This window comes from Lacerta agilis, chromosome 10 (genome assembly GCF_009819535.1).
Source record: "Lacerta agilis isolate rLacAgi1 chromosome 10, rLacAgi1.pri, whole genome shotgun sequence".
NCBI lineage: Eukaryota > Metazoa > Chordata > Lepidosauria > Squamata > Lacertidae > Lacerta > Lacerta agilis.
In genome coordinates, this window is record NC_046321.1 from 22,001,232 (window position 1) to 22,028,726 (window position 27,495).

The following is a 27,495-nucleotide window of genomic DNA, read 5'->3' on the forward strand; positions in this document are numbered from 1 at the left end:
CTGATGAGTTACTATAGATATCCGGGGGTTATCCAAATTAAGCCAGGAAGGAATCTGCCCATTGGTGGCTATGAAGATATGCCGTACCCAGGGAGCATGCCTCTCTATTGACCGCAGTGAATACCGCAGCTCTTCATTGTCTTCAAAACGGCTGGCTGAAACATCTTCATCCTGTTTAGACTATTAAAGACAGTGACACACAACTATACCGACAGAATGAGAGTGACATTTGCATCTAAAAGCTGCCATTATTCATTTTAAAACACCAAAGATGGATTCACGTGGTGCTTTGCCTAAAGTGAGATAATTTCAGGGTAGGGGGGACATGTGTATAGGCTTGTCAACTAACGGGTTTTGAAGTATAAAACCGGAAATTAATTTCTGTCAAGCCAGGAAAAGAGATGGCAGACTTGGGGCAAAACTCAGAGATAACTATATGTGCCCCCTTCACAGCTAAATACATGAAGGGTTGAGGAAATTAAAAGGTGGTTTGTGGGGGTGTCCTCCATCATTTTCCATTCAGGCTCTCACACCTACAGTAAGTTTTAAGATATCAGCAGTAAAGGATTTAGTGTCACATCTTGTTAACTGTCTTTCATTGTTGCTACTGCCATCATTAAGGTCTGTGTAACTCTATTCAACAACAATTCCATGTCGCTTCCCTCAACCAACATAGGCCAGAAGCCTGCAAAAGAAGGCCAGCAGTCAGGGGCGTCGTAGGGTGGGGGCGGGCCGCCCCTCGTGCCGCCCCTAGGCGGGTGTGTGCGGTGCTGCTGCTCCCAGGGTGACGGAGGGAGCGGCGGCGCGTGGGGTGACAAGCGGCGGCCCCTCCCACCACTCCCACGCGCCGCCGCTCCCTCCATCACCCCGGGAGCAGCAGCGCTGCATGAACGAGGCTCTGGAAGTGGCGGCCCGGCATCCCCGGGGGCGGGGCGTTGCCACGTGTGCGTGCGTCATGACGCACACACAGCGATGCCCCGCCCCCGGGGATGCCGGGCCGCCGCTTCCGGAGCCTCGGTGGGCTGCAAAGAGCCCTGAAGCCGCAGCCTGGCACCCCTTTGCGCTACAGCAGCGGCTTTGGGGCTCTTTGCAGCCCGCCGAGGCCCCCAAGCCCCCGCCCGGCATACCCCGGGGGCGGGGCGTCGCCGCGCGTGCGTCATGACGCACACGCTGCGATGCCCCGCCCCCGGGGATGCCGGGCCGCCGCTTCCGGAGCCTCGGTGGGCTGCAAAGAGCCCCGAAGCCGCAGCCTGGCACCCCTTTGCGCTACGGCAGCGGCTTCGGGGCTCTTTGCAGCCCGCCGAGGCCCCCGCCTGGCATACCCCGGGGGCGGGGCGTCGCCACGCGTCATGACACACACGCAGCGATGCCCTGCCCCCGGGGATGCCGGGCCGTCACCGCGCGTGCGTGCGTCATGACGCATGCGCACGCCGCGATGCCCCGCCCCCCAGGGGTGCCTCTTGGCTTCCCGCCCCGGGCAGCCAAGGGGCTAGGAACGCCCCTGCCAGCAGTAACTAGTGTGGGGTGACAGGAGTTGTGTGGTCTGGCATCATTTGGAGGGCATCACATTGTCTATCCCTGCTGTGTGGAATACAGTTTTCAAACTGCTGCCAATTCTCTATGTCACACTATAACGTGTTTTCATCATCATCAGTTACCTAAATCTCGTGGAGCTTTGCCATAATAGCATGCCCATACACCAGAGAACGATTCCTACCTGGCTGATGGCACTGAGATCCCATAATAAATAAGCAGGATTAAGCATCAGTTCTTTCCCTTCTATAGTCATGTTCTTCTTAGCTTGGTTGTTCAGCTCTTGGAAATCCTTAGGGTTATTCAGTTGCAAGAGAGCTACGCCAGCTTCCGAATAAAGCTGCAACTACAAAGGAAAAACCAATATTCCAATCCTGGCAAGTACCCACAAATGAAATGTGGTTGTTGTTTTTTGTTTTTGTATGACTCACTGACAGCACAATATTCTTTCTGTAAGTTAGAAGAGGTAGGTGGGAGAGCAGAAAATTCAATACAAAACTGTAATCCAAGTGAAACATAAAAAGGTATCATTCATAAGGGAACTGCACCTGGGAATCAAAAGGGAACATTTCTCAAAGAAAGACTAACAATTGAACATTATACAGTATAGCGATCCGAGTTCTCCATGTGCTGATCCTTATATATATAAACCTGTAATATCTATGCACAACAGGGAGGTATTCCCACGCTCAGTGAGACCTCAAGGTTTGTGGAAGTGCAAAAATCTTTACAGGGCAGGGGGAACCCTGTGGACTGAGCATGCTCTGTTTACACATAATGTCAACGTAAGGAACAAAAGGCTGGGGTGGTGGTGCAATGGAGGAAACTGAGGAGGATCACTCCACGATGGCTTCCAGTCTGTTTCTGGGCCCAATTTAAAGTGCTGGTTTAAACCTTTAAAGCCATCGTCTTCCATACGTACCTACCTGAATCTTAAGATGTTGTTTGGAGGCCCCAATCCAAGTGCCCCCACTGAATAAAGTGAAGTGGGGCACCACCAGGGAGAGGGCCTTTTTGGTGGAGGTACCCTAGTTATGGAACAGCTTTCACAGAGGTCAGCTGGCGCGATCATTGTCTTCTTTCCAGCACTAGGTCACTTAAGCCTTTTAAATAACCAATGCAGTCCAAATGTCCCATTATTGTTTTCATACTGATATATTGTAAACTGCTCCGATAACCTTATATTATGAGGCCATAAACAAACAAGCCTTTTTTTGTTGCACAATCATGTGTGCATCATCCAGATGGTTCCACATCAGGGGTAGGCAACCTAAGGCCCGTGGGCCAGATGCGGCCCAATCGCCTTCTCAATCCGGCCAGTGGACGGTCCGGGAATCAGCATGTTTTTACATGAGTAGAATGTGTCCTTTTATTTAAAATGCATCTCTGGGTTATTTGTGGGGCACAGGAATTCGTTCATTCCCCCCGCCTTCAAATTATAGTCCGGCCCACCACATGGTCTGAGGGACAGTGGACTGGCCCACGGCTAAAAAAGGTTGCTTACCCCTGTTCCACATCATTATAGACCCAGATTATTACCACCACATCTGTATCCTGCCTCTTCTTCAAGAAGCCCTGGGTAGTATATGCAAGCTATCCCATTCTAATCCTCAAATTTATCCCATAAGGAAGGTTAGGCTAAGAGAGACTCTCATAAATCCGTAAGTTTCATGATTTAACCCAGGTCTTCTCAGTCTAACACTTGATCCATTTTCCCACGCTAGTTCTCTTCAGCATATGGCAGCTTCTACCTTTCTCAGGAAAAGCCAGTACCTGTTTCCCCATAACACACTAAAAGTTAGGTAGATAAAACAGATGAAAACCAACAAGAGTTAGTTTCAACACTCATCCTTTAAATTTTGGCTAGAAAGAGAAATTGTATTCAGACGTAACTTCTATTGTCCAAACAATGATAACAACTCCTGTGCTATAGTAATCCCTGGCGCACGTGGCTTCATAAATTCCTGATTTTCTTAAACTGTAGTTTGCTATTACATCCAAATCATGACAGTTGAAGTGAAGACTCCAAATCAGGATTGCAAGTCACAGTTTGATGCTGGTTTGTGGTTTGGAAGGCTTGCTCAAACCACTGTTTGCTGGTCCAGATAAACTGATAAACTATGGTTTGATCAAAGCAGGAAATGGTCAAGTAAGCCAAGCACAAGAAGAGAAGAAATTAGGGGTAGGAGAAAGTGGATAAGCACAGGTCTTGTTTTGCAAATGAACCCCATGTCTGAATGCAGCTAGAGTCCTAGAAATTATTTACACTACAATCCATGGACAGTGAATCTAGGACTTCTTGTTTTTAAAAATAAATAAATAAAAATAAACCAACTTTACAATCCTGTAACATCCAGTCTCCTTAAACTGAAAATACCATTTGCAACGAATTTCATTTTTAAGATACTATAGCATATCCTAAAATGAAGCTTCCCATCAGTTGTTTGTTTATCTATGTGTTCACCGATACACATTTCTGAAATGGCTTAAAGGAACTAGAAATCTGAGATTCAAAAAGGCTCCAGAACTAATCCATTTGTGGGTCTTCTCCGAATCCTCAGCCAAGATTTCCAATCCACCGCTAAGGTCATTTATTACTGGGGAACTGTTTGATCTGCTTGCTATTTTTAACACTTGCCACCAGTTAAGTCTAGATATCAGTTTTCATAATGGGCTAGATCTGGGGGAGGCAAAAGGCTGGTGCACTAGGCACAACGTCAAACAGCAAATGTGGCTCACAAAGGGCAACGAGCTGCACTGTGCAGAGGAGGAAGGTGAGCAACAGCTCACTATGTTAGTATTTGCAAAAGTTGTGTTAATAGCAGCTCATATGACCAGAATTGAACCAATGTCAGATAGCAAAAGATGCATGCAGCCTCTGGGATTTAAAGGGTAATTGCATTCATTTATATACTTTGCTTAGTTGTTCAAATGCACCCATTTTGTGTGTGTGCCAAAATACATCACTATCAGAGGCTGTGAAATTCCATTAGGCAGCGGTGGTGGTGGTGGTGGGGGGGCGCGTGCAATTTTTAATATTTGCATTTTTAATATTTGAAATATATCCATGCAATAAATTAATTTTTGCCCAGCTTAAATGCAATCTTTCCCTTCCCCTGTCCATCCGACTTTCCCATAAAACTGCAGCTCCTTATGAGGGAACGATTCCCTATTTGGAAAGGTTGCAGCATTTGGGACTTTTCAGTTTAGATAAAAGGCAAGAGATGAGTTGACGGAAGTTTATAAAATCACACATGGCATGGGGAAAGTGGGGAGAGGCCCACAATGGAAAGTGACCCTCAGGCTGGGGAAAAGTTCCACACCCCGCATTTAATGCTTTATAGCAGTATATTGCCAGATTTATTTATTTTTACAAATGCCATTCAACTGCATTTATATTTCATTTATCCAACATAAATGAACCCCAACCCCAAAATCATTCATTTTTTTAAACTGACCTTTCCTCTTTCCTTTCAGACATTTGTCCCGTTTACCCATCCCATTCTCACAGCAAACATAGGCCCAGCTGTCACGCTTGTGACATTTTAAGGCCGTTGATGGTTTGAATTCATGCGCCACCCGATAGCTCTAAATCTGACTCATGAGGTCTGTCATGGGGAAAATCCGATAAATCTCAGCCCTTCCAGAGCATCATATGGACAAACCGATGAAAGGGTGGCCTTAGTAGTTGTTGAAACGGAGGTAGAGTTATGGATACCAGCAAGCACTCTCCAAAAATAATGCTGTGGAAATGCTACGGATTGCAAAGCTGCCATCAAGCAGCCTCGCATTTATTTAGGAGAACAACAATGTCATGCCGTCCCTTCCACTGTGCATCATCGAAAATATATTTATGCAATGTTTCGCAGAAGTTTCCACTGCACGCAGGAAGGCTGTATTAAGGACACAGGATTTCCCTGTCTCTTATCCTCTTCATCCTCACTGCTATGGAAGCATGCATAAAGTTACCCTGAATAAAACAAAGCTTGATCTTTTCCTGGGTTTTCTCAGTGGTTCCCAGCCCCCCCCCCCAAAAAAATGCCCGTACTGATAAAAGCATATTCCCCAAATGGATCCCTAATTAAGTAAATGACTACAGTTTAACAAGGACAGCTACCAAGTGGTGAAAAACTGATTATCGAACTATGAATGGTACAGGTGGAGAAAGAGTCTTTTTTCTTGTTCTTCTTTTCTTCTAATACTAAGGTGTTTATTCAACAAACTTACGCAAGATTAAATATACTGTCTTTGGCTGTACTTGAGGGTCTGTTTCAAAAAATTCCACCGGAAAAAACGCTTATGTGGCAGTACTGAGTCAGTGGCTCATGTGCTCCTGGCTTGCACTCTTTATAAAGATTTGAGGAGTGAGGTTATTACCACTCTATACTACCCCATACCAGGTTGTTCAATAATTGCTACTGTGCCCTTTCTTCTAGCTGATCAAGATAACCAGGTGACAGCAAAAACTGCAAAAAAAAATTAGCAGGGGCAATTAGAACAAGATCCATTTATTTAATGATGCAAACCACCAGAATGTATTTTGTACAGTTAAGTTTTCACCCCTATCTTCAGTACATTGTATTTTATTTTATTGCTATGGCTAGTGGCTGATGTAAATAAAGATTCTTAATTTTTTATTTTTTGTTTTAAACCACAATTCATTGGGTTCAGAGAAAACAGCAAGCTGTGGTTCATAATTAGACGTCACTTTTGCATCTGGCCCTGCACAACCTTGGAAGATTTGCCAGAAGAGAATGTGGCCCTTGGGATGAAAGGGTTTTCCCGCCCCTGATATACAGAATGCGATTAAAATACAGAATATAGCCTCCAATTTCTAACACAGCCTGTACAACCTACTACAATATTATAAGCATGATTAATCCCTTAAGTTGTCTATAAATAACATTATTGCCACAGGCTTCAGCTCTAGCACTTTCAGGAAGAGGTATCAGAAGTTACTAGAATCAAGTTTAAATATAGTCATGGAACAAGGGTTGTTTTCCATGTGTATTGCCTGGCATCAATCTATTGTCATATATTTAGTCTGTAAGCACCTTGCAGCCAAAATTCAGACACCAGAATCAAATATTGAAGGAACTGTGATGTTTTAAAAAATGAGTATCATGGCAAGCCCTTCCCATACATAGCACCCCAAATTTGTAGCATGCAAAAATCGCAAGGCAGATATGAAAGTTTTGAGTAACAGCTATAGTGGGAATGTTTGGACAAACACTGGGATTCGAACTTTATAACAAAACAAAAAAACAGAAATGAATCGTTCCTTCATGCTGGTCTATGCTAGGTAAATATCTACAGTGGCACTGAAATACAGGTTTAACAGCACTGAACTCTCTGGCTCAAGAAGGGCATAAGCTTGGAGTATTTATATTTAGGTCACCTTTGCAAAACCTTGGACCAAACATTCACAAAGATTCGAAAAGAGGAGGGTGACACCTAGTGGCCAACTGCCGATTTCTATGCAGTGTTGCAATTTCGGACTATGGCATTAAATGGAACAAATTATTTGTTTCAATGGTACCAACTTTTTCTTCCAACTTCCAATGCCTTGGATTGGAACTGGATTGGATTTCTTTTCTTACAGAATTTCATTGTTCTGCTCAAATGCAAAAATTGTGCAATTTAAATTGACTGCAGCACATCCATTCCATCAATCCGTACCGTTAAAGACTTCTTTAAATCAGGCGGAAGACCAGCTTGAGGCAAGGATCAGAAGGTGCAACAATTTAACAGCTAAAAAGGCACTCAAATAATCAGACTTTTATCCAGTTTTGAGAGCAGAAGCATAACATTACTTGGGGTTTAATTATTGTAAAGGTAAAGGTAAAGGACCCCTGACAGTTAAGTCCAGTCGCAGATGACTCTGGGGTTGCGGCGCTCATCTCGCTTTACTGGCTGAGGGAGCCGGCATACAGCTTCCGGGTCACATGGCCAGCATGACAAAGCCACTTCTGGCGAACCAGAGCAGCGCACAGAAACGCTGTTTACCTTCCTGCCTGAGCGGTACCTATTTATCTACTTGCACTTGACGTGCTTTCGAACTGCTAGGCTGGCAGGAGCAGGGACCGAGCAACGGGAGCTCACCCCGTCGTGGGGATTCGAACTGCCGACCTTCCTATCGGCAAGCCCTAGGCTCTGTGGTTTAGACCACAGCGCCACACGCGTCTCATTAACTAAATATTGTGCTAGGGAACAATTTAATAAAACAGCTTCCTTGTAGTAAGGATTTAACAAAGGCATCTGAGCAAGGATAATGGCTGGGATCCAAAGAACTACACACTAACGTCTGGGTGCCTAAGGGTACTTTGGGGCTGAGTTTCTCAAACATCAGCCTATCAGGCTGCACACCACTTTTGAAACCAAAAGATGCTTGTAAGATGGCTCTGCTGTTCAAAGAGTGAGGAGGGTGGGGAAGACCAAAATCCCACTGGGATTGCCCAAGCTCTTTAAGTCTTTAACTCACAAAAAATGACGGGAGCAGCTGCAGAGATCCTATATAAAAGTTATATCCTATGTGCAAGCATATGGTTCTATACATAGAGCACGTAGGGCATGCATGCAATTTTGATCCAAACCAGATGTGTGTTGACCAAAGCTGTTAGGCAGATTTTTTCCCGAATACAGTAAACTGTTTTGCAAAGCATGCCAAGGATATTTATTGGGCAAATGCAAAATTGGGCATATGCAGGTACATAATTACATTTCCAGTGGCTTGTAATTCAGGGTGCCAGAGCTCATAGAACTGTGGAGTTGGGGAAGGTCTCGTAGGACACTTGGGATGTGTACACACCACAAATTTAAAGCGATCACCCAAAGGATCGTGGGAACTACAGTGTTATGGGTGCTGGGAAAGGCAATTCTGTGAGAGGTAAGCTACAGTTCCCAGGATTTGGAGTGGGGATGGTGCTTTCAATGTATGGTGCATATGCAGAACTAGACCAGGGGTCAGCAACCTAAGGCCCATGGACCACAAGAGGCCCACAGGGGTCGCTTAACCGGCCCACGAGCCGCCCCCAAACCGAGCCGCCCACTTGGCAAGCCCCTGTGCGCTGCACTAAACTGGCACAGCACAGCACAGGGACTCGCTTCCGCCGCGGCGGAAATCGCATCTGCGGAGATGCAGGAAATCACGCGTGCAATCCAGCCCACCGAGGGATCTCCGCTGCAGTGAACCGGCCCAGGCAAGGTAAACCTTGCTGACCCCTGAACTAGACCAACCTCTTGGATTTCCTGCCTCAAGCAAGCCATCTCCAACAGAATTTTTAGTTTGCAGCCAAAGTTTTCACATCTTTTGAATAACCTATGAGATGACTACAATGGTAAATGAATAACAGCATAGGAGAAAATCATTTTGATGTGCGTGCAAGGAGAAAATGATTTTTAGCAGAAGGTTTACTCCATTATTCACAATCATCTGCTAGATTTTGCTCTTATCCTAGTTGACACTTACCTGCTTTATCTTGGAAGCAAGGTTTTCGGGCAGCTTTGCTCTTAGTTGATTTGTCTCTTTGAATGTAAGTGGAAATCCTTTGAGGAAAACTAAGTCTTGCATTATTACTAAACCAGGAACTTCTTTGTCTGTAGTCTGCAAGTAAGGGAATTTATTATTTACTTAATTCTCTTTTTAAAGGACTAACACTTCCCCCCCATTGTGCCCCCCAGGAGAGAACTCATGCTTTTAGCATGAGAATTTTACTGACCAGCTATTACAGTAGTTATGGAAATATTACAACAAAACGAAGAATTTTTAGAAACAGGACCTTGCATCCAAGCAAGGATCCAAACTTTCTATTATATATAAGGGTAAAGGTGCCCCTGACCGTTAGGTCCAGTCACAGACGACTCTGGGGTTGTGCGCGCATCTTGCTCTATAGGCAAGGGAGCTGGCGTTTGTCTGCAGACAGCTTCCAGGTCATGTGGCCAGCATGACGAACCAGAGCAGCGCACGGAAACACGGTTTACCTTCCCACCAGAGCGGTACCTATTTATCTACTTGCACTTGACGAACTGCTAGGTGGGCAGGAGTTGGGACTGAACAACGGGAGCTCACCCTGCTGTGGGGATTCAAACCGCCAACCTTCTGATTGGCAAGCCCTAGGCTCTGTGGTTTAGACCACAGTGCCACCCGCGTCCCTTTTCAAGTATATAGAACAACATCATTTTAAAGGACCATACCAAATAGCCTCTCCACACTGCTTGCTTGCTGCTTTCCTTTAACATCTGAGAATGGACATCTTCGGCTGGAATATTCAACAATTCAAATCACAGGTCAAAACTTTTACAGACTTTTTGCAACAATACATTGCATAATTTGTAAATAAAAACTCTTTTAAGATCTCACATATACTTGCTATGGGACACTTTGAAGTTTTCTCTTACATTTTAAAGGGGGGGGGCTTATTTTTAGGACACATTCTCCTCTGCCTACTAAGTTTATCTACTGACATCCTTTAATCATTGCAACAACAGGAGGAGGAGAAGAAGGAAATCCCCTAGAGAAGAGTCCCCTGAAAAAGCAGTAATCCTATGGTAAACTAAAACCATGTGTTGCCAATTAGTGGGAGAAGACTTAAAATAGATCCTTACCTTCTTTAGAACTGTCAAAAACAACTACGGTGACGTTGGTGGAAGGGTTCTTTGGCTTCGCAACCAGGAATATATTGTTGGCAGATCTCAGCAGGGGACAGACAGAGGGCAGGTCCTTAAGAGTGATGTTGCTCCGCAAAGCTGGATCCAAGACGAGCATTGGCACTTTTATGCAGTGTGTCAGTAAACACTCCAGTTGCTTCTCACTAGGATCAAGACGGCAAAAGTCAGGCATACTCTCAGGTTTAAAGCTGCACGTGGCTATTCAGCTTTGACAAGCTTTTGATAAAGAAGCACGCACACACACACACACACACCCCATGGCGTTGGCTGCTCTCTGTTTATCCATATTTTGCAGAAATATATCCCAGGTCAAATCTGCACTTAAAGTTGTGAGGGGTCCTATTCCCTCCCCTTCAATACTTCCCCAGCAGTGACTCTCCCTAAATTTTACTGACAACTAGGACGAATCCTTCAGTGTTCATATGGGAGTTGTCTCTGGGGTACCTCAGGGCTCTACGTTTGAAAACCTCTTGCCACCTATGGGATCTCCCTACCAGGGTTCCCAACTACTGCAGTTTGCCTCCCCTTTAGGCAAATAAGTGGCACACTTGGCTTCACTGTCCAGCCCTCTGTATGACAGGAGAATAAGCAAACAGTTTCCTCTTCTCCAAGAAATCTTTGTTCTCTCCTCTTAGTCACACCTCTTAAGGTACTGATACACTGCCAGAGTCAACAAACGTTTAAGCACATTTAACTTTATTAGGTAACTTGAAAACATGGATGTCTCGGGTTATTACTGGTACAAATCTTCTTCTCATGTAATTCAGCTTTGTTATAATATTTCCTGCATCCCTTTAGCAATGGTAATGACCTTTCCTCCCATTCCCCAAAGCCTAACCTCGCAGTTTCTCTTTCTAATCCTCCACACCCAACTGCCAAACCCCCAACTGCCTTTCAAGGTTGTTCCCCCTCCTTTTAGAATGCCAACAAGCTCCGCCTCCCAAGGAACACCTACCTAAAATGGGAGTGATAGGTTAACCCATAATGAACCTGAATCATCAGCAGGCATTATTCCGCCACAAAAGTAATCATTTATTTAACTATTTGTCATATGCCACACTATACTACAGGGGTTCCCTGTGGTCCATGAGCTTCATTCAGGCTGTCCATGACGTTTCTGCGGATTTGTGGCTGTAGATGGTCCGGCATATTAAATATTCGTATTGATTTTTTAAACTGTCTTTTGTTGCTTCTTTTATTTGTTATGTATTGTATTTTATTGCACGACAATTTTATTTCCACCATACAGCACCCAGCACAGGGCACTGAAATTACCACAACAGGCAAAAAAAAGTTATTAAGTGGTCTGCCAAGACCCTCAGCCATTTTCAAGTTGTCGGGGGGGGGGGACGGGACTACTGTATTGCATACAGCCTTTCTAGGTTGCCCAGCCTGATAAAATACAAAAGCCAGAAATAAATGAAGTAGAAAGCAGTCCATGTTCTGTACCATGAGAGCAATTTGGCAGCTGCTAGTTGGGTTTACATGCACCTTGTTGCTCACCTCATTAACCTTTCTTTTAGAAAGGTTAATGAGGACTGAAGAAGTGTGCATGCACACGAAAGCTCATACCAAGAACAAACACAGTTGGTCTCTAAGGTGCTATTGAAAAGAATTTTCTATTTTGTTTCTTTCTCTTGGAGTTAGAGGTAACAATGAAACATGTCTTCACATTCTGAGGTTGTGTCCATATGGTGGACATCACCCATATTGCTTTAGGAGTGTGTGGATCATTGGGAATAACTACAAAAGTCTGATTTTTTAGTGACCAGACAGGGAATGAGGCAGAAGGCCTTCTTGGTAGTTGTGCCCGCACTGCGGAACACCCTCCTGTCAGATGTCAAAGAGATAAACCATTATATGACTTTCTGTAGACATTTGAAGACAGCGCTGTTTCGGGAAACTTTTAATGCTTGATGTTTTGTTGTATTCCTTTATATTTTGTTGAAAACCACCCAGAGTGGCTGGGGCAACCCAGTCAGATGGGCGGGGTACAAGAAATAAAACAAAACAAGAACAACAATAATAATAATTCAAAAATGAATTATTTACTTTAGGACATGAGGAAAAGTGTACCAGTTTTGTCCTACCCCTTGATCTTTATTTCACTCACATGAAATTACAGTGTCAGTTAAGGTTCACACAGTAATTAATATATTGATAGTTCAAAGCCTTTTAAACGAAACAAAAAAACAACAAAAACACCTATATTATTTCTTACCTTTTCTTAGTTGGTTCAGTTGTATTCTTTCCAAGAATTTCCCTAAAGTACAAGTAAACGCATAACTATTAAATTTCCCCTGAATTAACATATACACCCAAAATGCACACAGGTTCTAGTTACTCTCATCGCCCTGTAGACAGTAACAGAATCTCAATAACTTGAGTTTTTGCACACAAAACCCAGAAGTATCAGAATATGTCACAGCATCCAACCTCTCCCATTCATGCCACCTATTAGGACACAAAAGCAATTCAAGCACAGGTGCTTCAGTTAAAGAATTGAGAGCCGTGTCCGATAAATCTACAGGATGAATGGCCAATTTAATTACATTCCCACCAATGAAGGCTGCTGAAACACGCTTCAATATGGCAGCTTCCCACAGAGAGCGTAAGGCCTGTAAGCAGCTAACCTCAAGGATTAATTGGACTGTGGCAGGGCATAAATGTTTACGTTGGCTATTGTTGCAGAGACTCTCAATCGAATTGGACAATCCATGAAGCAAATTGATTACAAACTTTGTGATCCTTGCAAGGAGCCACAAACGCATTGAAGAGTTTTCCAGCAGCATTCACATGACACCATAACATTGCCTTTCATTTGCTTCCAGATGATCATAGCATCCTTGGTCATTCTATGAATCCAAATGTAGCTATAGCCTCTATACAGTTCACTGTTTGGAGCACTCTGAACTAAGGCAAGAATCAGGGAGCCTCCCCTTTGGTTAGAACAAGACTTTCACAGTCGTACTCAAGCCAAGTGATCAGGGCCAGCTGAACATACAAAACAGTTTTCATGTTACCTGCTTGCAAGTGAGGAGACAAGAATTATTAGCACCAGAGAAAGCAAAATGCCATGCCCCTGTACAATACTCTCTCAAAAAAGAGTCTTATATGTGGGAGATGTACAAGCTGCAGGTATGAATCAACTTGCTAATCTCCCACATGCAAGTCCTTTTTCAAATGTTACACCAGAAGCACAAAACAGGTAACATGCAAAATTCTATAACATGAAGTATCTAGAAATTTCCTTCCAATTGACACTAGATGGGCAAGAATAGAAACAGGTAAGAACAAGGATAGACCAATGGCAAAAGACAATCTTACGAATTTATTCACTTGAAAAAGCCTATGGCATCTTAGGGAGGTTCACATCCTTCTGGCAAAACCTTGGGCTGTATCCAACTAAGTCCTACTCACAGTAAACCCATTGAAATTAATGGGCCTAAGTTAGCAAGTCTCTACAGCTGCAGCACGTGCTGTAACCTTCCAACAGTTTCACTTCACCCCCAAAGGCTTGCTCCTCTATGGTCTCCCAAGGCAGATGGATGCCAACCAAGTTAGTCATGTTTATTAGTTTCAATAGATCTACTCTGAGTGGGACTAAAACTGGATACAACCCAATTGTTTTAGTTTTCTTACCTCCAGCCAGGGCAGCTCAGCTCACTGTGCATGCAGAGAAAGGTTCTTACCTCATCATTCTCTGTTCTTCCTCCATCTGTTTCCTCACTTGCTGCAGTTCCCTAATCAGCTCAACATCTGTGCCATTCACCCAGGTGTACACCACATCAATAGGCATTGGCAAGCAAAGCCTGTAAGAGAAATCCCATTAAGAGAGAGAAACCTGCTCAACCTGTCCAGGCTTAAATTGAAAAGCAATTCACAGCAGCACAGATTACGTTCGCCTGCAAACAGTCAGTTGAAACTCATGGGTTGCAAATGATAAACTTGTTCCATTATGTCTGGCATAATCAAAACATTCAGCTAAGCTTTGTTTCTTCATCAACTTCTCATTTTTAATCAATGTGCTTCTGCATCACCACACATTAAAAATACACTTACTCTGGTCATCATCTTGCTCCCTTTTTGCCTGCATCTAGAGATGACAAACCTAGACAGCATCTTAAAAAGCAGAGACATCACCTTGCCAACAAAGGTACATATACAGTGGTGCCCCGCTAGACAAAAATAATTCGTTCTACGAGTGTCTTTGTAGAGCGAATTTTTCGTCTAGCAAAGCGGCAATGCAGCGCAGAAGTTTTCGCGCAAAAAAAAATGTGGCAAATGGGGAAGCAGGTCACCTCAACAAATCCAGCACAAATCTGTTAGGCTCCTCTGCTGCAAGGCATTTAATCTATGGCTGGTGAGGAGAGGAAGGTCCCACCTGCTTCAGGAAGCCAAAAAGTTTGCTTCCCTCTTCTAGGTGTTCCATGGTCTTCCCCAGGATTTGACAACCACACTCTTAATTCCAAAGCTCAGCCCTTGATTCAGGAGTTCAGATTCTAATTTATAACTCTGGAAAACTCTATGAAAAGTAGGAGGGGCAAATCACATTTTCTGCTAACACATCCTGCCCAAGTTCAAAACCAGTATGGATTTTCAAACTTAATGTAACATTTTTCCACCTATGCTTCTGTCAAAACCATTCTAAAAATACTTCTGCGGAGGAAAACCATGTGTCACAACCAGCCATTCATGATTTATTCCAGCTATGTCATTGTTTGTGTTAAATTGGCCAAACATACATCTTGACTGTTTTTCCTGACTTGGCCACAGCCAGACCCCCTGAACACCCTTGTTCACATGCAGTCCCTCCTGGTGCCTATGATCAGCAAGTGTCCAGGAAGGGACTTAGGGAGGCCTCATTCCTCCACCTACAGATACTGCATACAAAGGAAAGAATGTTAAGAGTAGCCCTACTGGTTCAAAACAAAGGTCTATCAAGCCCAGCATTCTGTTCCCACAGCAGCCAATCAAGGAAGCCCACAAGCACAACAGATCACTTACGCTTGTGATCCCCAATATTCCGAGGAACACCAGAGCAAAGCTATATGGCCATCATGACAAGTGGCCACTGATAGCCTTATCTTCCATGAATTTGTCAAATCCCCAAGTTGGTGGCGATCACTACCGCTGTAGCGAGTTCCATAGTTTAACTGCTTTGCAGTGCGAGAAAGTGTTTCGTTTCATCTACATGTTTTGTACAAACCACAGCATGCTGCTGCCCCTGGACCCCCTTTACAATCTGTCCATCACTTGTTTGGAGCAAAAAGGGCACGCAAATGGCATTCACTGGCCCCTGAATGTATGCAGGTACATCTCTGTTCAAACTAAATAATCTACAAAGCAAGGAAAAGGGGCTATGAGGGGCATTCTGTGGGGCCCCCCCAAATTCCCCGTGTCCTAAATTATCTGAGATCCAGTTTACAGCATTGGATTACATGTACTTTGTTTTCCTGTTTACCAATAAATAGTGTGTGAGAGTTAAGTAGATATTTAATAAGTATACTTCATAGGGGTAGCTGCCTTTAAAAAAAATGCCTGAAGTTGTAAAGTTAATTCCAGCTTCAAAACTGCCCTGTTTGACTGGCTTTATATTCATTCATTTGCACCTACTTTTGCAGTTTTAGAAAAGGAAAAATCTCTATCTCATATCACTGCATGAGGATTCCTTTCAAGACCTGCTAGACGGAAAATATATGCACCCAGAACCCTGCATGAATTGGCTTACAGGTGAATCTTTTCCTTACAAGCTTGCCGTCACACCATTATTAAAGTCCTGTAACACGCGTGCAATGGTTCTGCAACACCTTATTTTATCTTACAAAAACATAGTTTACTGGGATATTCTTAATACCCTGCTACACCCCCAAATTAGCCATGCCTCTTAATGATAAATAATAGATTTTGTTCAGTAGCTGGAACATGACCTACACAGCTGCATAAAGGGAAGGTTTGCTTTGGCCAAATAACAACAGTTTTTTCGAGAGCTGATCCAGATGGACAAGTGTCTCAAGTTAAATCTGGCATCCCTGGAGAGCTTAATTTTAGCTAAGGAAAATTAAAACATTTATTTTGTCTGCCCAATCCTTGAAATGTTGGCAAGCCATCCTAGACCACCAATTATCCAAAAACAATTTATTTTTAATCATCTGGCTCGTGCAAAGAGACTGGCAGACACTTAGGACACAAAGGAAGGCATGATACAGAAACAAATGGAAATTCCTTTCAGTCTGGCGGCAGCAGCAGATTTCAATACTGTTTCTGATCAGGAGGCGGTGCTGGCAGAGATGGAACAGAAGACGGCTCTTGAAGGACTCCATTATTTCTTCTAGAAGGTTAGGGGAAAGCCATAGCTTAGTGGGACAGAACCTGCTTTGCCTTCAGAAGGTCCCAGGTATAAACCCCAGCATCTCTAGGTAGGGCTGGGAGACACAGTTGCTCTAAACCAGGGATGGCTCCCAGTGGTTTCTAATCTTGCCCCACCGGTCATTTAACCCATGAGGGCCACTACCCTGAACCCACATCCACCTGTCAATCTGTGGACATCCCGTGTGATGTCAGCTAAGGGGTAGGAGGGTTCAATTCTGTGCTTTCCCCAGTGCTGTTCCCAGCAGGATTTAACCTCAGTTTGACAGCTGACAATCAGTTAAATTCTGCTCAGTTTGGATGCGAGCGCCTTTTCCTTCCAGGAAACAGGTGTACAGAGTCAAAGGAAGCATGAGCAAAACCTGTAACTGTGATATGATAATCCAAACATAAACTGGGAACAACCCTTGGGTGGAGATTATGGTTTATAATTTTAAAAAAAATCTGTTCCATAGCAGATTCTGAGTTGCCAATGCCAATGTCAATTTTATTTATATAATACAGCCTTTCCCTATTTTATGTTTACTGTGCTGCTTTGCCAGTCTGATGTGTTTGCACAGAAAACCTTATTCCACCCTCTCATGGCTACAGAACTGACCAGGAAAATCTCAGATTAAAGGAGGCCCATGAGCCCTTCTCCAAGTTTTGTTTACCCTTTTCACTTGGGCCAACACCGCTTTCACCCAAGCATGTGCTATTTCAATGTGCTGTGAACGCTCCCAAATTGTCAGTGTTTTGAAATCTAGACTGCTGAAAGCCCCTGTCAGGTCTGCGTTGGTTTGCTCACGAGTAAGCAGGCATGAATCCTAACTGTCTTTTAGTTTTATTGTGCAAACTATTTACAGTGCATGACCGTATCAATCGCTAGCAGAATCCGGGAGTGGCCCCTTCCGGCTGGGACCCCAACATAAGAGTTTCGGTATCCAAAATCTCCGCCTCCCCTCCTTGCGTTTCACCCCTCTGCGCACTTGGGACGATGGAAATAGCGTGTTTCCCTCCTTGCCCGCTGAGCAAGGAGGGGGGTGCAGGGTCTCTCCAACATCCCCAGAAACTCTGCTCTCAAGCCTCTGAGCTGCCCCTCCCCACTAGAGATATCACCGCTTCCTCTGCTGGAAGAGGAGGTGCTGCTGGTCAGGTGGGGCCGGGGCTCCCTGTAGCATCCCAAGAGCCATTCCACCACCCTGCGCTGAGCCAAGGACAGTTCCCTGACAGCCCCTGTGCTTCAAAAGGCATCTACATTCTCCATCAATGCATCTCCTAAGGAGCCAGGCAAGATAACCAAGGCTGCAAACCTAACCACATGTAAATTCCACTTAAACCCACACCGAGCGAATTTAATTGCTCAGTTCAGACATAAAAATCACTATCACAAGAACTTTCTGACAGTATGAGCTGTTCAGCAATGGAAAAGACTTCCAACAAGAGGTGGTGGGACTCTCCTTCCTTGGGAGATTTTTAAGCCGAGCTTTTAATCAAATGCCACTAGCTTCTAATGTCAAAGGCAGCCTCTGAACGCCAGCTGCAACCACAAGCAGGGAGAGAGCTGTTGCATTCAGTTCCTGCTTGTGAGCTTCCCACAAGCATCTGGTTGGTCACTGTGTGAACAGGAGGCTGCACTAGACAGATCTCTGGTTTGGTCTAGCAGGACTCTTAGGTTGTTCTAAAAAACAAACCAGGAAACCAGTCTCTGCAGGAGAAAGAGAGGAGAAAGAGAGGTACAGGTTGTGCTCTCAGTTCTCAGCTCTTCCTCCATTTCTCAGCCATAGAAAATATTTCCAATATTAAACACATAATGAAGATGCTAATACCCCAGGGTGACGTTATGTTCTACACTGTATTTTCAGATATATAAAGATACTTTTATCTTACAAGCCATGCAACCAGGAAGAGATAGGTCACTGCAGCCAACTGAAATATTAAGACTGATAACATCAGCCACATCCTCGTTAAGCTGCGGTCTACAAAGAAAAAAAAAACCATTCATTGTTCTTCAACAATGAAAATAAATACTTTACTTGGTAGACATGAGGTATACTATACCTGTGAGTGCAAGGTATATCAGGGGATTTAAAATGTCTAATAGTGATTATATTTTCTGTGGAGAAGAATTCAAATTCAATAACCTTTATTAGGCACAACAGACCAGACAATTTCAGACAGATATTGTGTATAAAATATATAAAACATAAACTCAACAGAGTAGGGCTTGTATTAATTAAATCTTTAACACTAAAACGTGGAGAAGAATTGCCACAAATGTTTCGTAGCAACATGATCTCAAAGACTACATCCTGCTTTCAATGAAGATTACCTTTCTAGACAATTTTCCTGCTTTACTTAACTTTATTTTGACTAATTACTTCAGAAAGAAAAAGAAGCTTGAGGATCACAATATTAATAGCTAATTAAATAATTTGGTTAGTCATACCTCTGGTTACGTCCGCTGTGGGTTGTGTTTTTGTGGGTTGCGAACGTGGCAAACCCATGTTTACTTCTGGGTTTTGCCGTGCGCACATGCACAGAAGTGCTCCACGCATTCTGCGCAGTTCGCACATGCACAGAAGTGTGATATCGCGCTTTCGCACATGCACGATATCGACACTCGGGATGCGGACTTTTCGGGGTTCAAACGGCACCCCGGAACGGATCGTGTCCGCAACCTGAGGTACCACTATACTTACATCCTGTGCTTCCTGGGGGGGGGGGTGGAACGTTTTAATGGTTGTTTGGAATTGAAGTCAGAAGACAGAAACAAAATGAGTAATCTTTATGAGTCAAACTCAAACCTGGCATGACTATGATTTCTCCACCATAGTAAAAAACCAAATTAGTGAGCTATAATACATTTTACTGTTCCTGTTTCCATTCTATTCCAGCAATGTCCAACCGGTCAATCGCAGGCTCCCTTTTTATCGCTGGTTTCCCCCATCATCGAAAACTGTTTCAGCAATGACAGCCTGAAGAAATGAAATGGTTGAAGGTGGGGAAAGAACGGGTTGTGCAAAGGTTAAACTGTGCTACTGTTCACCAATGCTTTCACAAACACAAGGAAGGAAAAAACTGCCATTCTGGATCTGAGACTTACCTGTTCTGAAATGATTTCCCAGCAACGTTGTCTCTATAAGAGTCAAACAAAACATGATACTGGTCCCGACTCCACTCTAGAACAACCTACAAAAGAAGGAGCATCTTATATCATACCCTAAAATGGTGACGCATTAGGTCGACATTTAAAATCAGTGGCACTGAACTTCAGGTGGTAGTAAAGGGCAATCCCAGGCTGTCATTATTTTACAGCAGTGAATTGATCATATACCAGAACTTTATGTTTGCACATTTAAAGAAGATTAAAACGTTCTTCCACCTCACCGCTGTTTAGAAAGTGATGGGAAAAGGCACTGCAAAGTGGGAGAAGAAAGAATTGCTAACTAGATGCAAACAAATAAGGATGAATGTTCATTGTTGTATAACAGCCCTGCAAAGAAATCAGGATGAAGGTGCAATAAACAGGTCATCTGGAGAGGCCAGTGTAGAAAGAGGAGCAGGAGCACTTACACTTTAGCAAGGAATAAATCAATGTTTGAGTTTCTGAAAAGATTTATACCAAGGCTACAATCCTAACCACACTCACTGGGAGTAAACCCCACTGAATTCAACAGGATTTCCATCTCAGTAGACATGTTTAGGATTACACTGTAAGAAGAGCAAAGCTTAATCTGGTTTTTCCTGAAATTCTCCATTTTACTCACATAGACATGCAAACCTCAAGAGCTGTTCCAGACCATCCAAGCTATGTTGAAATTGTTTTTAATGACCAAATTCTTTTCTACATCCATAAATTTACAAAAACTGCACAACTTGTCAGACTCAAGGACAGTCAAGTTTTTATATTTAGAAAACACAATGTTCACGTCTTATCTCACTTTCCTTCCCCACCCCTGTCAGCAAGATAAATCGGGTGCCTCAATCCCAGAAACTATTTCAACATGAAGACTTTATGTTGATAACTAGGGCACAAAAGTTTGCTGCTGTGTTCTTAGCTTGTTTAAGCTAAGAAAGTATGTTATTAAGCACATTGTTCCCCACTGAGGCCCAACACTGGGAATACACAATGAGATAAAACTGACATAAAGAACGGAGCAGGGACACATCAGATCACAAGATCTGCATGAAAACTGTCAAAATACAGAGCAGTTCCTCTGCAAGTATCACATGCATTTTCTGGTGGAGTGGCTAGCACTATCTTGGGCCACAGTCTCTGCTGACAGTTGCTAAGTTTTGGTTGCCACCATTCACCAAGAAAAGGGACGACTACACACACATGCATTTTGCTTGTTCTTCCTCCAGCTGCAGTCGCCCTTCATGATTCTCCTCGTAGTTCTCCAACTCTTTGCTCCACTCCCAACCGCCCACACAGCAAAACTCCCTGGGTAACATCATAAAGTACTGGGAATAATCCTTACTACTGCCTTGGCCAACCTGGTGCCCTCCAGATGTTTCGAACTACAATTCCCATGCGCTACGGTCAGCAGAACTATGCCTGCTGGGAGGGGTGTTGGGAGTCGTAGCCCAAAACTTCTGGAGGGATAGAATATGGCGGAAGAAGAAGGCTGGGAGAGTATAGGAAACTGTGCAATAGGTAATGGGATCTATGCATTAAGAAAGGAAGTACCATATAACAAATGCAAGGAGAAGTCCAGAGAAAGGCAGGAGGAATGCAGCGGGAAGTGGGCGCCATATAAATAAGGGGGGGGGGAAATGGCAATTAAAGAGTGGCAAGGGAAATGATGTGCGTATAGAAGAACGGGTGGGAGCTTCAGGAAGATGATAAAGGCACAGCACATGCTGTAAATAAAGTTTCTGCTAAAATACGTGTCTTTAGGAGCCACATACCTGCCAGGCCAAAATCCATCCAACAGGCTGAGATCTTCCCGACACAAGAGATGCAATGGAGAAAATAATTGTGCCTGTAACGCAGCTGCTTAAATGCAGGGGGAAAGAAAGATGGCGGGGGGGGGGGGAGAGAGAGAGACTGGAGCGGAGACGGGAAAGAGGGAAAACCGGGACTGTCTGTCACATGCAAGGTGGGAGGGAGGGAAGGAAACCTTAGCAGGATTTTTAGGGAAGTGCAGAGGGGAGAAGCTTCCTGGAAGCGCGGCTGAGGGAGGGGAGCGCTGCAAACAAAACAACCCCCTGGCTACCAGCTGCTCCTGAGCGGGCCCCGCAGGTCTCCCTCCACTCACCTCTCCGAACTGCAGGGCAGAGACGATCATGAGGACGATGCCTCCGAGGCAAAGGCAAGGCCCATACCTGTGGGAGAGGCAGGTATAGGTCTGTCTCTGCAGGAGCTTCAGCAGCATGACCCGACGGCCACCATCACCCTACAAGCCCGCCGCCGGTTCCCACCTTCCTCTCCTGCGGCCGGCGGCCAATCCGAGCAGTAGCAGCAGCAGCAGCCGTCGCCCAACCCCGCTGCCGGGTGCATCCCAAAGGCCGCCGCTTCCGGGATCGGGCTCGACGGCGCTATCTACGGAGCCACGGCGCCACCTTCGGGCCTGCAGCTGCTGCAGCGGGCGGGCGGGCGCCGCCTCCGCCTCCGCCTCCGCTTGCTGCGCGGGCGGAAGGGACGCGCGCGGTGTTGCTCCGAGCAGCAGCAGGAGGAGGAAGCAGCTGCGCGGAGAGTCCCCCTTTTCTGCCCGGGGAACAGTCATGTGCTCGTCGGCGTTTTTGCACGGTCTTGTGACCGCTGGGCTAAAGAAAGGCCTTCTTCCTTGCAGTCTTTAAATTAAACAAATCAGTCTAAACCGCAAACGCCACGTGAGGGCCTGCCCAACCAAATGCAAGCGTTTTAAACACGAGGAAAGGTTAAAAGAGAGGAGAGGGCAGACACGGGTCTGTCTGCCTGTCCATTCTCTCCACACACACCCGTGTCCTTTGTTTCTGCCTCGGGGCACTGCACTGCTAGGATTCTTGGCCTTGGGGCACCGAAGGAAGCTGGAAAGTGGGACGATTCAGTACAGGCAAAAAAAAAAGAGGGGGGGAGACACTTATTCACAGGGCGCGTGGTCGAACGGGAATCTGCTCCCACAGGGTGACGCAATGGTCACCAACTTGGGTGGCTGTCAAAGATTACACAGTTACAAGTAGGTAGCCGTGTTGGTCTGCCATAGTGAAAACAAAATAAAACACGAAAGCTCATACCAAGAACAAACTTACTGTAGTTGGTCTCTAAGGCATAGCTGTTGATAAAAAAGGATAGAACTCTGGTACACCATTGCACAATTGCCACGGAGCAAACAGTTATAGTCCTCCCAACACTTGTCTTCTGGAATGTGTTATCCAGTTAGGAATGGACCTACTGTAGTATAGAAGAGAGAGTTGTCCATATACACCAATGGATAAATTAAAATAACACAGCTAGGGCTGGACATACCCCCCCAAAAAAACCCTCAAATGGTGGGACACCCACCCCACCCCCTGAAACCCATTGAGGACTATGGTTGCCATGTCAGGAGTATCCCAGACTCAGAGATTTCAGGGTCCAAACCTGAGACTTAGTGGTGGCTTCTGGTGACATTACCCTGTGATGTCATGGAGTGGGCCCTGGAGATGGAGGTTAATTGGGAGAGAGGAGACAAGGACAAATTCCCCAGAGAGACTATGCTATAATTTGTAGCCAGCTCCTGCCAATATTAACCTTGCAAGCTGAATACACAGTCTTCTTAATTTTTAAAAATATTATTATTAAAGCACTCTCACCCACCTGAAGATTCAAGTCCTCCACCTCTAGGCAAACCTGGAGACTTCAGGTCAGACTGGGAGATCTGAGAACCCTGTTCATATTCAGTGGATATGGAATCCTGACTGACTGTTTGCAAGTGAAAAGAAAACCAAGGGGTTGGTCTAGAGCAGTGTTTTTCAACCTTTTTTGGGCAAAGGCACACTTGTTTCATGAAAAAAATCACGAGGCACACCACAATTAGAAAATGTTAAAAAATTTAACTCTGTGCCTATATTGACTATATATAAAGTAATTTTTCAATTTTTCCCACGGCACACCAGGCAACATCTCGCGGCACACTAGTGTGCCGCGGAACAGTGGTTGAAAAACACTGGTCTAGAGTAGTTGGAACTCTGAAAAGAAACACTCCAAAAGGCAACATTTTGTTTCAGAACCTCATAAGGGTGTAAAAGGTAAAGGACCCTTGGATGGTTAAGTCCAGTCAAAGGGCGACTATGGAGTTGTGGCGCTCATCTTGCTTTCAGGCCAAGGGAGCTGGCGTTTGTCCACAGATAGCTTTCCTGGTCATGTGGCCAGCATGACTAAATTGCTTCCTGTGCAATGGAACACTGTGATGGAAACCAGAGTGTGTGGAAATGCCGTTTTACCTTCCTGCCACAGTGGTACCTATTTATCTACTTGCACTGGCGTGCTTTCGAACCGCTAGGTTGGCAGAAGCTGGGACAGAGCAATGGGAGCTCACTCCATCACGGAGATTTGAACCGCCCACCTTCAAGTTGACAAGTCCAAGAGGCTCAGTGGTTTATTTTTATTCTTTTAAATAATTTTTATTAAGTTTTACATACATTCTTTCAAACATCCATTCTTATTCATCTCTTATACATATTTTTGACTTCCCTCAACCCCTTCTCAGGATTTTCAAATTTTCAAATTTCTTGTTGTATTTCCAACTTCACTATTATTTTTAACCACTACAATTAATTATTACCATCCAAAATTATTTCTATAAATATTTCCTAAATTTAACCTTACAAAACTTCTTGTAGGCCTATTAGCGTGATTTGTTGTTTACAATTGTCTTTCAAATATTTCTCAAACTTAGTCCAATCCTTCAGGAATTCCTGGTCCTGCCGGTTTCGAACTCTTCCTGTCATCTTATCTAGTTCTGCATAGTCCATTAATTTTGTCTGCCATTCCTCCATTTTCAGTAATTCTTCTTGCATCCATTTCTGTGCCAATAACATTTTTGCTGCTGTTGTTGCATATAGGAACAGTTTTTTTATCTTGTCTATTAATCTCTTTTCCTACAATTCCAAGCAAAAATGCTTCTGGTTTCTTTGTAAATGTATATTTCAACATTTTTTTTCATCTCATTATATATCATTTCCCAGAAGCCTTTCACCTACTTACATTCCCACCACATATGATAAAACGTTCCCTATTTCTCTTTACATTTCCAACATTTATTACTCACTTTATACATTTTCGCTAATTTTACTGGTGTAATATACCATCTGTACATCATTTTCATCATATTCTCTTTCAAAGTTGTACATGCAGTAACTTCTCCCAGTCCTCCAACTGTATATTGTAACCAACATCTTTAGCCCAGTGTATCATTACCGACTTAACCTCTTCATCTTTCAAACAAGAGTCTCAGTGATTTAGACCACAGCGCCACCCGCATTCCTTATCACTTATGAAAAGGAAGGCTTCCTTTTTGTAACAACAAGACTGTTGCCACTAGGTGGTGCCTAAAACTTTCTGTATTATTATGTTGGGGTTATTGTGTAGGCAGCAGTTTTTCGACTGCGTTCATGGTAGAACTGGGTATCTCAGCAAAAGGAATGATACTTAAATACAAACATAAAATTTTCAGCATGCATTTTATTAAGAGAGAACATTATGAAGATGATGTACAGGTGGTATTTAACCCCTGTGAAATTAGCTAAAATTTACCATGGTCAGAGTAATAAATGCTGGAAATGTAAACAAACCGAAGGAACCTTCTTCCATATGTGGTGGACGTGCCGTAAAGTGAAAGACTTCTGGGAAAAGATATATAATGAAATTTAAAAAGTGTTGAAAAACACATTTAAGAAGAAACCAGAGGCCTTTCTACTGGGCATCCTAGGCCAGGATATTTTTAAAAGTGATAGAAACTGGTTTTTGTATGCCACAACAGCGGCTAGAGTTTTGATAGCTAAGAACTGGAAGACAGAAGAACTACCAACAATAGAAGAATGGCAGATGAAAATGATGGACTATATGGAGCTTGCAGAAATGACCGGGAAACTCCGGGACCAGAGGGACGATGCGGTGGAGAAAGAGTGGAAGAATTTTAAATTGTATTTAAAAGATCATTGTAAGATTGATAGTTAGATATAATCTGAGGATAAGATAGGTTGTAGAGTAGAAGATAGATGAATAAGTTAGAAGATCATAAGGATTAGGATAAGATATAAGTTTAATCAATTAGACAATGATATAATATAAGTTAAGAGGTATTAGATATTAATGAATTTTGTTGTTAGAAAATAGAATAGAATTATAGGAGATTTTGGAAAAAGACACTCTCTGTCACGGAGGCCACTTGGGCCTCTAGCGACAATATTGGATCCAGGAGGTACCGGTAACCTCCCAACTATGTAGCTGCTACTTCCTGGAGACTGCAAACCCTACCTACCATGCCGCCTTCTTGTCATGATGCAGCCTCAGTTTGTTGGCTCTCCCCAGCCCATTACTGCACCTAAGTGCTATTCTAATGCTTAGCTTTTCAAACACACACAGGGCCTATTCCATGCAAAAAAGGGAAAGAGGAGTCCATTTTCAGTTGCCAAAATCACAACAGTCTTCTTAGCTTTTTCCTTTGCACACCTCCACTGGCCCTACATACCAGCACTATTTCACGGTAGTAAGCTTTTCTCCCTAGTTTTAAAAAAGGAAAATATATTTTAAACTTCAGTTACTTTCACGTTACTGATAGAGACCACAAACTTTTATTAATTAAGATTTAAAAATTACTAGAAAGATAAAAAAGGATTGTTCTTAGGAAATAAGATGATTGTTCTTAGGAAATAAGATGTTAAGGAAATAAACAACTACAGTAATAATAATAATAATAATAATAATAATAATAATAATAATAATATTCTGTTGGGAGCCACCCAGAGTGTCTGGGAAAACCCAGCCAGATGGGTGGGGAATAAATAATAAATTATTATTGTTATTGTTATAATAATAAAATAAAAGTATGAAAATCCTCCAAGCCATTTGTCTGTTTGTGTCCCATTGTTGAGACTCAACCTGATCTGAATGTTAAAGAAATTCACTGGCTAATTATAACCTGAAGTTACCTTTGATTTGCGTTTCAATACACAAACATTCAAAACATTAGAAGAAGATAATTGTTTATATTCTATGGTAGTCATAGGTTATCTGGCAACAACTTTCCTTTAATTAATTTGTGACATGCTCCAGGTTGTTGTTGTTTTTCAGAGAGTGGAGACTATTGAGCATAGTTGTCAACTTTTCCCTTTTCTTGAGAGGAATCCTATTCAGAATAAGGGAATTTCCCTTAAAAAAAGGGAAAAGTTGACAGCTATGCTATTGAGTCAGGCAATATAATTACATAATCCCAAAATCAACTACCTGCAGGGTTTTTATTTAAATGAAGCAGTCAATTTCTTTCATTTCAGTCAGTTCTGGAAATCAAATATGCACTACTGTTTATGCACACTTGCATTCTTCCATGAAAGACAACATAACTCATTCAAAGTGTATTGTGGATTATTGGCAATAACTGCTTGCTTTTTCTCCCTCTAATTTGTTTAAAGTCCATTATATGCACTTATCGTTTTAATACTGATTTCTTAATCTGTATACTGTACCACTCTATGTGTTTAGACTTTATGGCAAAACTCTTTAGCTCCACTCTTTTATTCCTTGCAGACCAAACTGTAGAAAGAGAAGAGCTATATTTTCCAGTTAATGCTGACATTTGAATCTTTGCCAATAGTGGTCCATAAGACCACTTGACCCTGTATAACATGATACAGAAAGAGGGAGAATTATTATGCCTTTGCTCTGTGTGCAACTGGTTTTTCCTTCCATTTCAGTTGGATTGTGAATAGGAACCTCATCAGCCAAAAAGCCCCATTTACTATTACTACTTCCTTAAATAC

At 43.4% G+C, this 27,495-nt stretch overlaps 1 protein-coding gene across 1 annotated transcript in view; it reads right to left on the reverse strand.

Annotated features, from left to right (window-relative positions):
* Positions 1 to 22,084, reverse strand: part of GNPTAB (N-acetylglucosamine-1-phosphate transferase subunits alpha and beta) — a 39,413-nt gene extending 17,329 nt beyond the window's left edge. Inside the window, exons 1-9 of the mRNA XM_033161430.1 lie at positions 21,813 to 22,084; positions 19,655 to 19,740; positions 13,893 to 14,012; positions 12,422 to 12,463; positions 10,138 to 10,343; positions 9,727 to 9,791; positions 9,002 to 9,136; positions 1,718 to 1,879; positions 1 to 180 (exon numbers count right to left, since the gene is read on the reverse strand). Coding sequence (XP_033017321.1) covers positions 1 to 180; positions 1,718 to 1,879; positions 9,002 to 9,136; positions 9,727 to 9,791; positions 10,138 to 10,343; positions 12,422 to 12,463; positions 13,893 to 14,012; positions 19,655 to 19,740; positions 21,813 to 21,929 — 1,113 coding nt within the window. The 5' untranslated portion in view covers positions 21,930 to 22,084. The remainder of the gene's footprint in view (positions 181 to 1,717; positions 1,880 to 9,001; positions 9,137 to 9,726; positions 9,792 to 10,137; positions 10,344 to 12,421; positions 12,464 to 13,892; positions 14,013 to 19,654; positions 19,741 to 21,812) is intronic.
* Between the last annotated feature and the right edge of the window lie 5,411 nt (positions 22,085 to 27,495).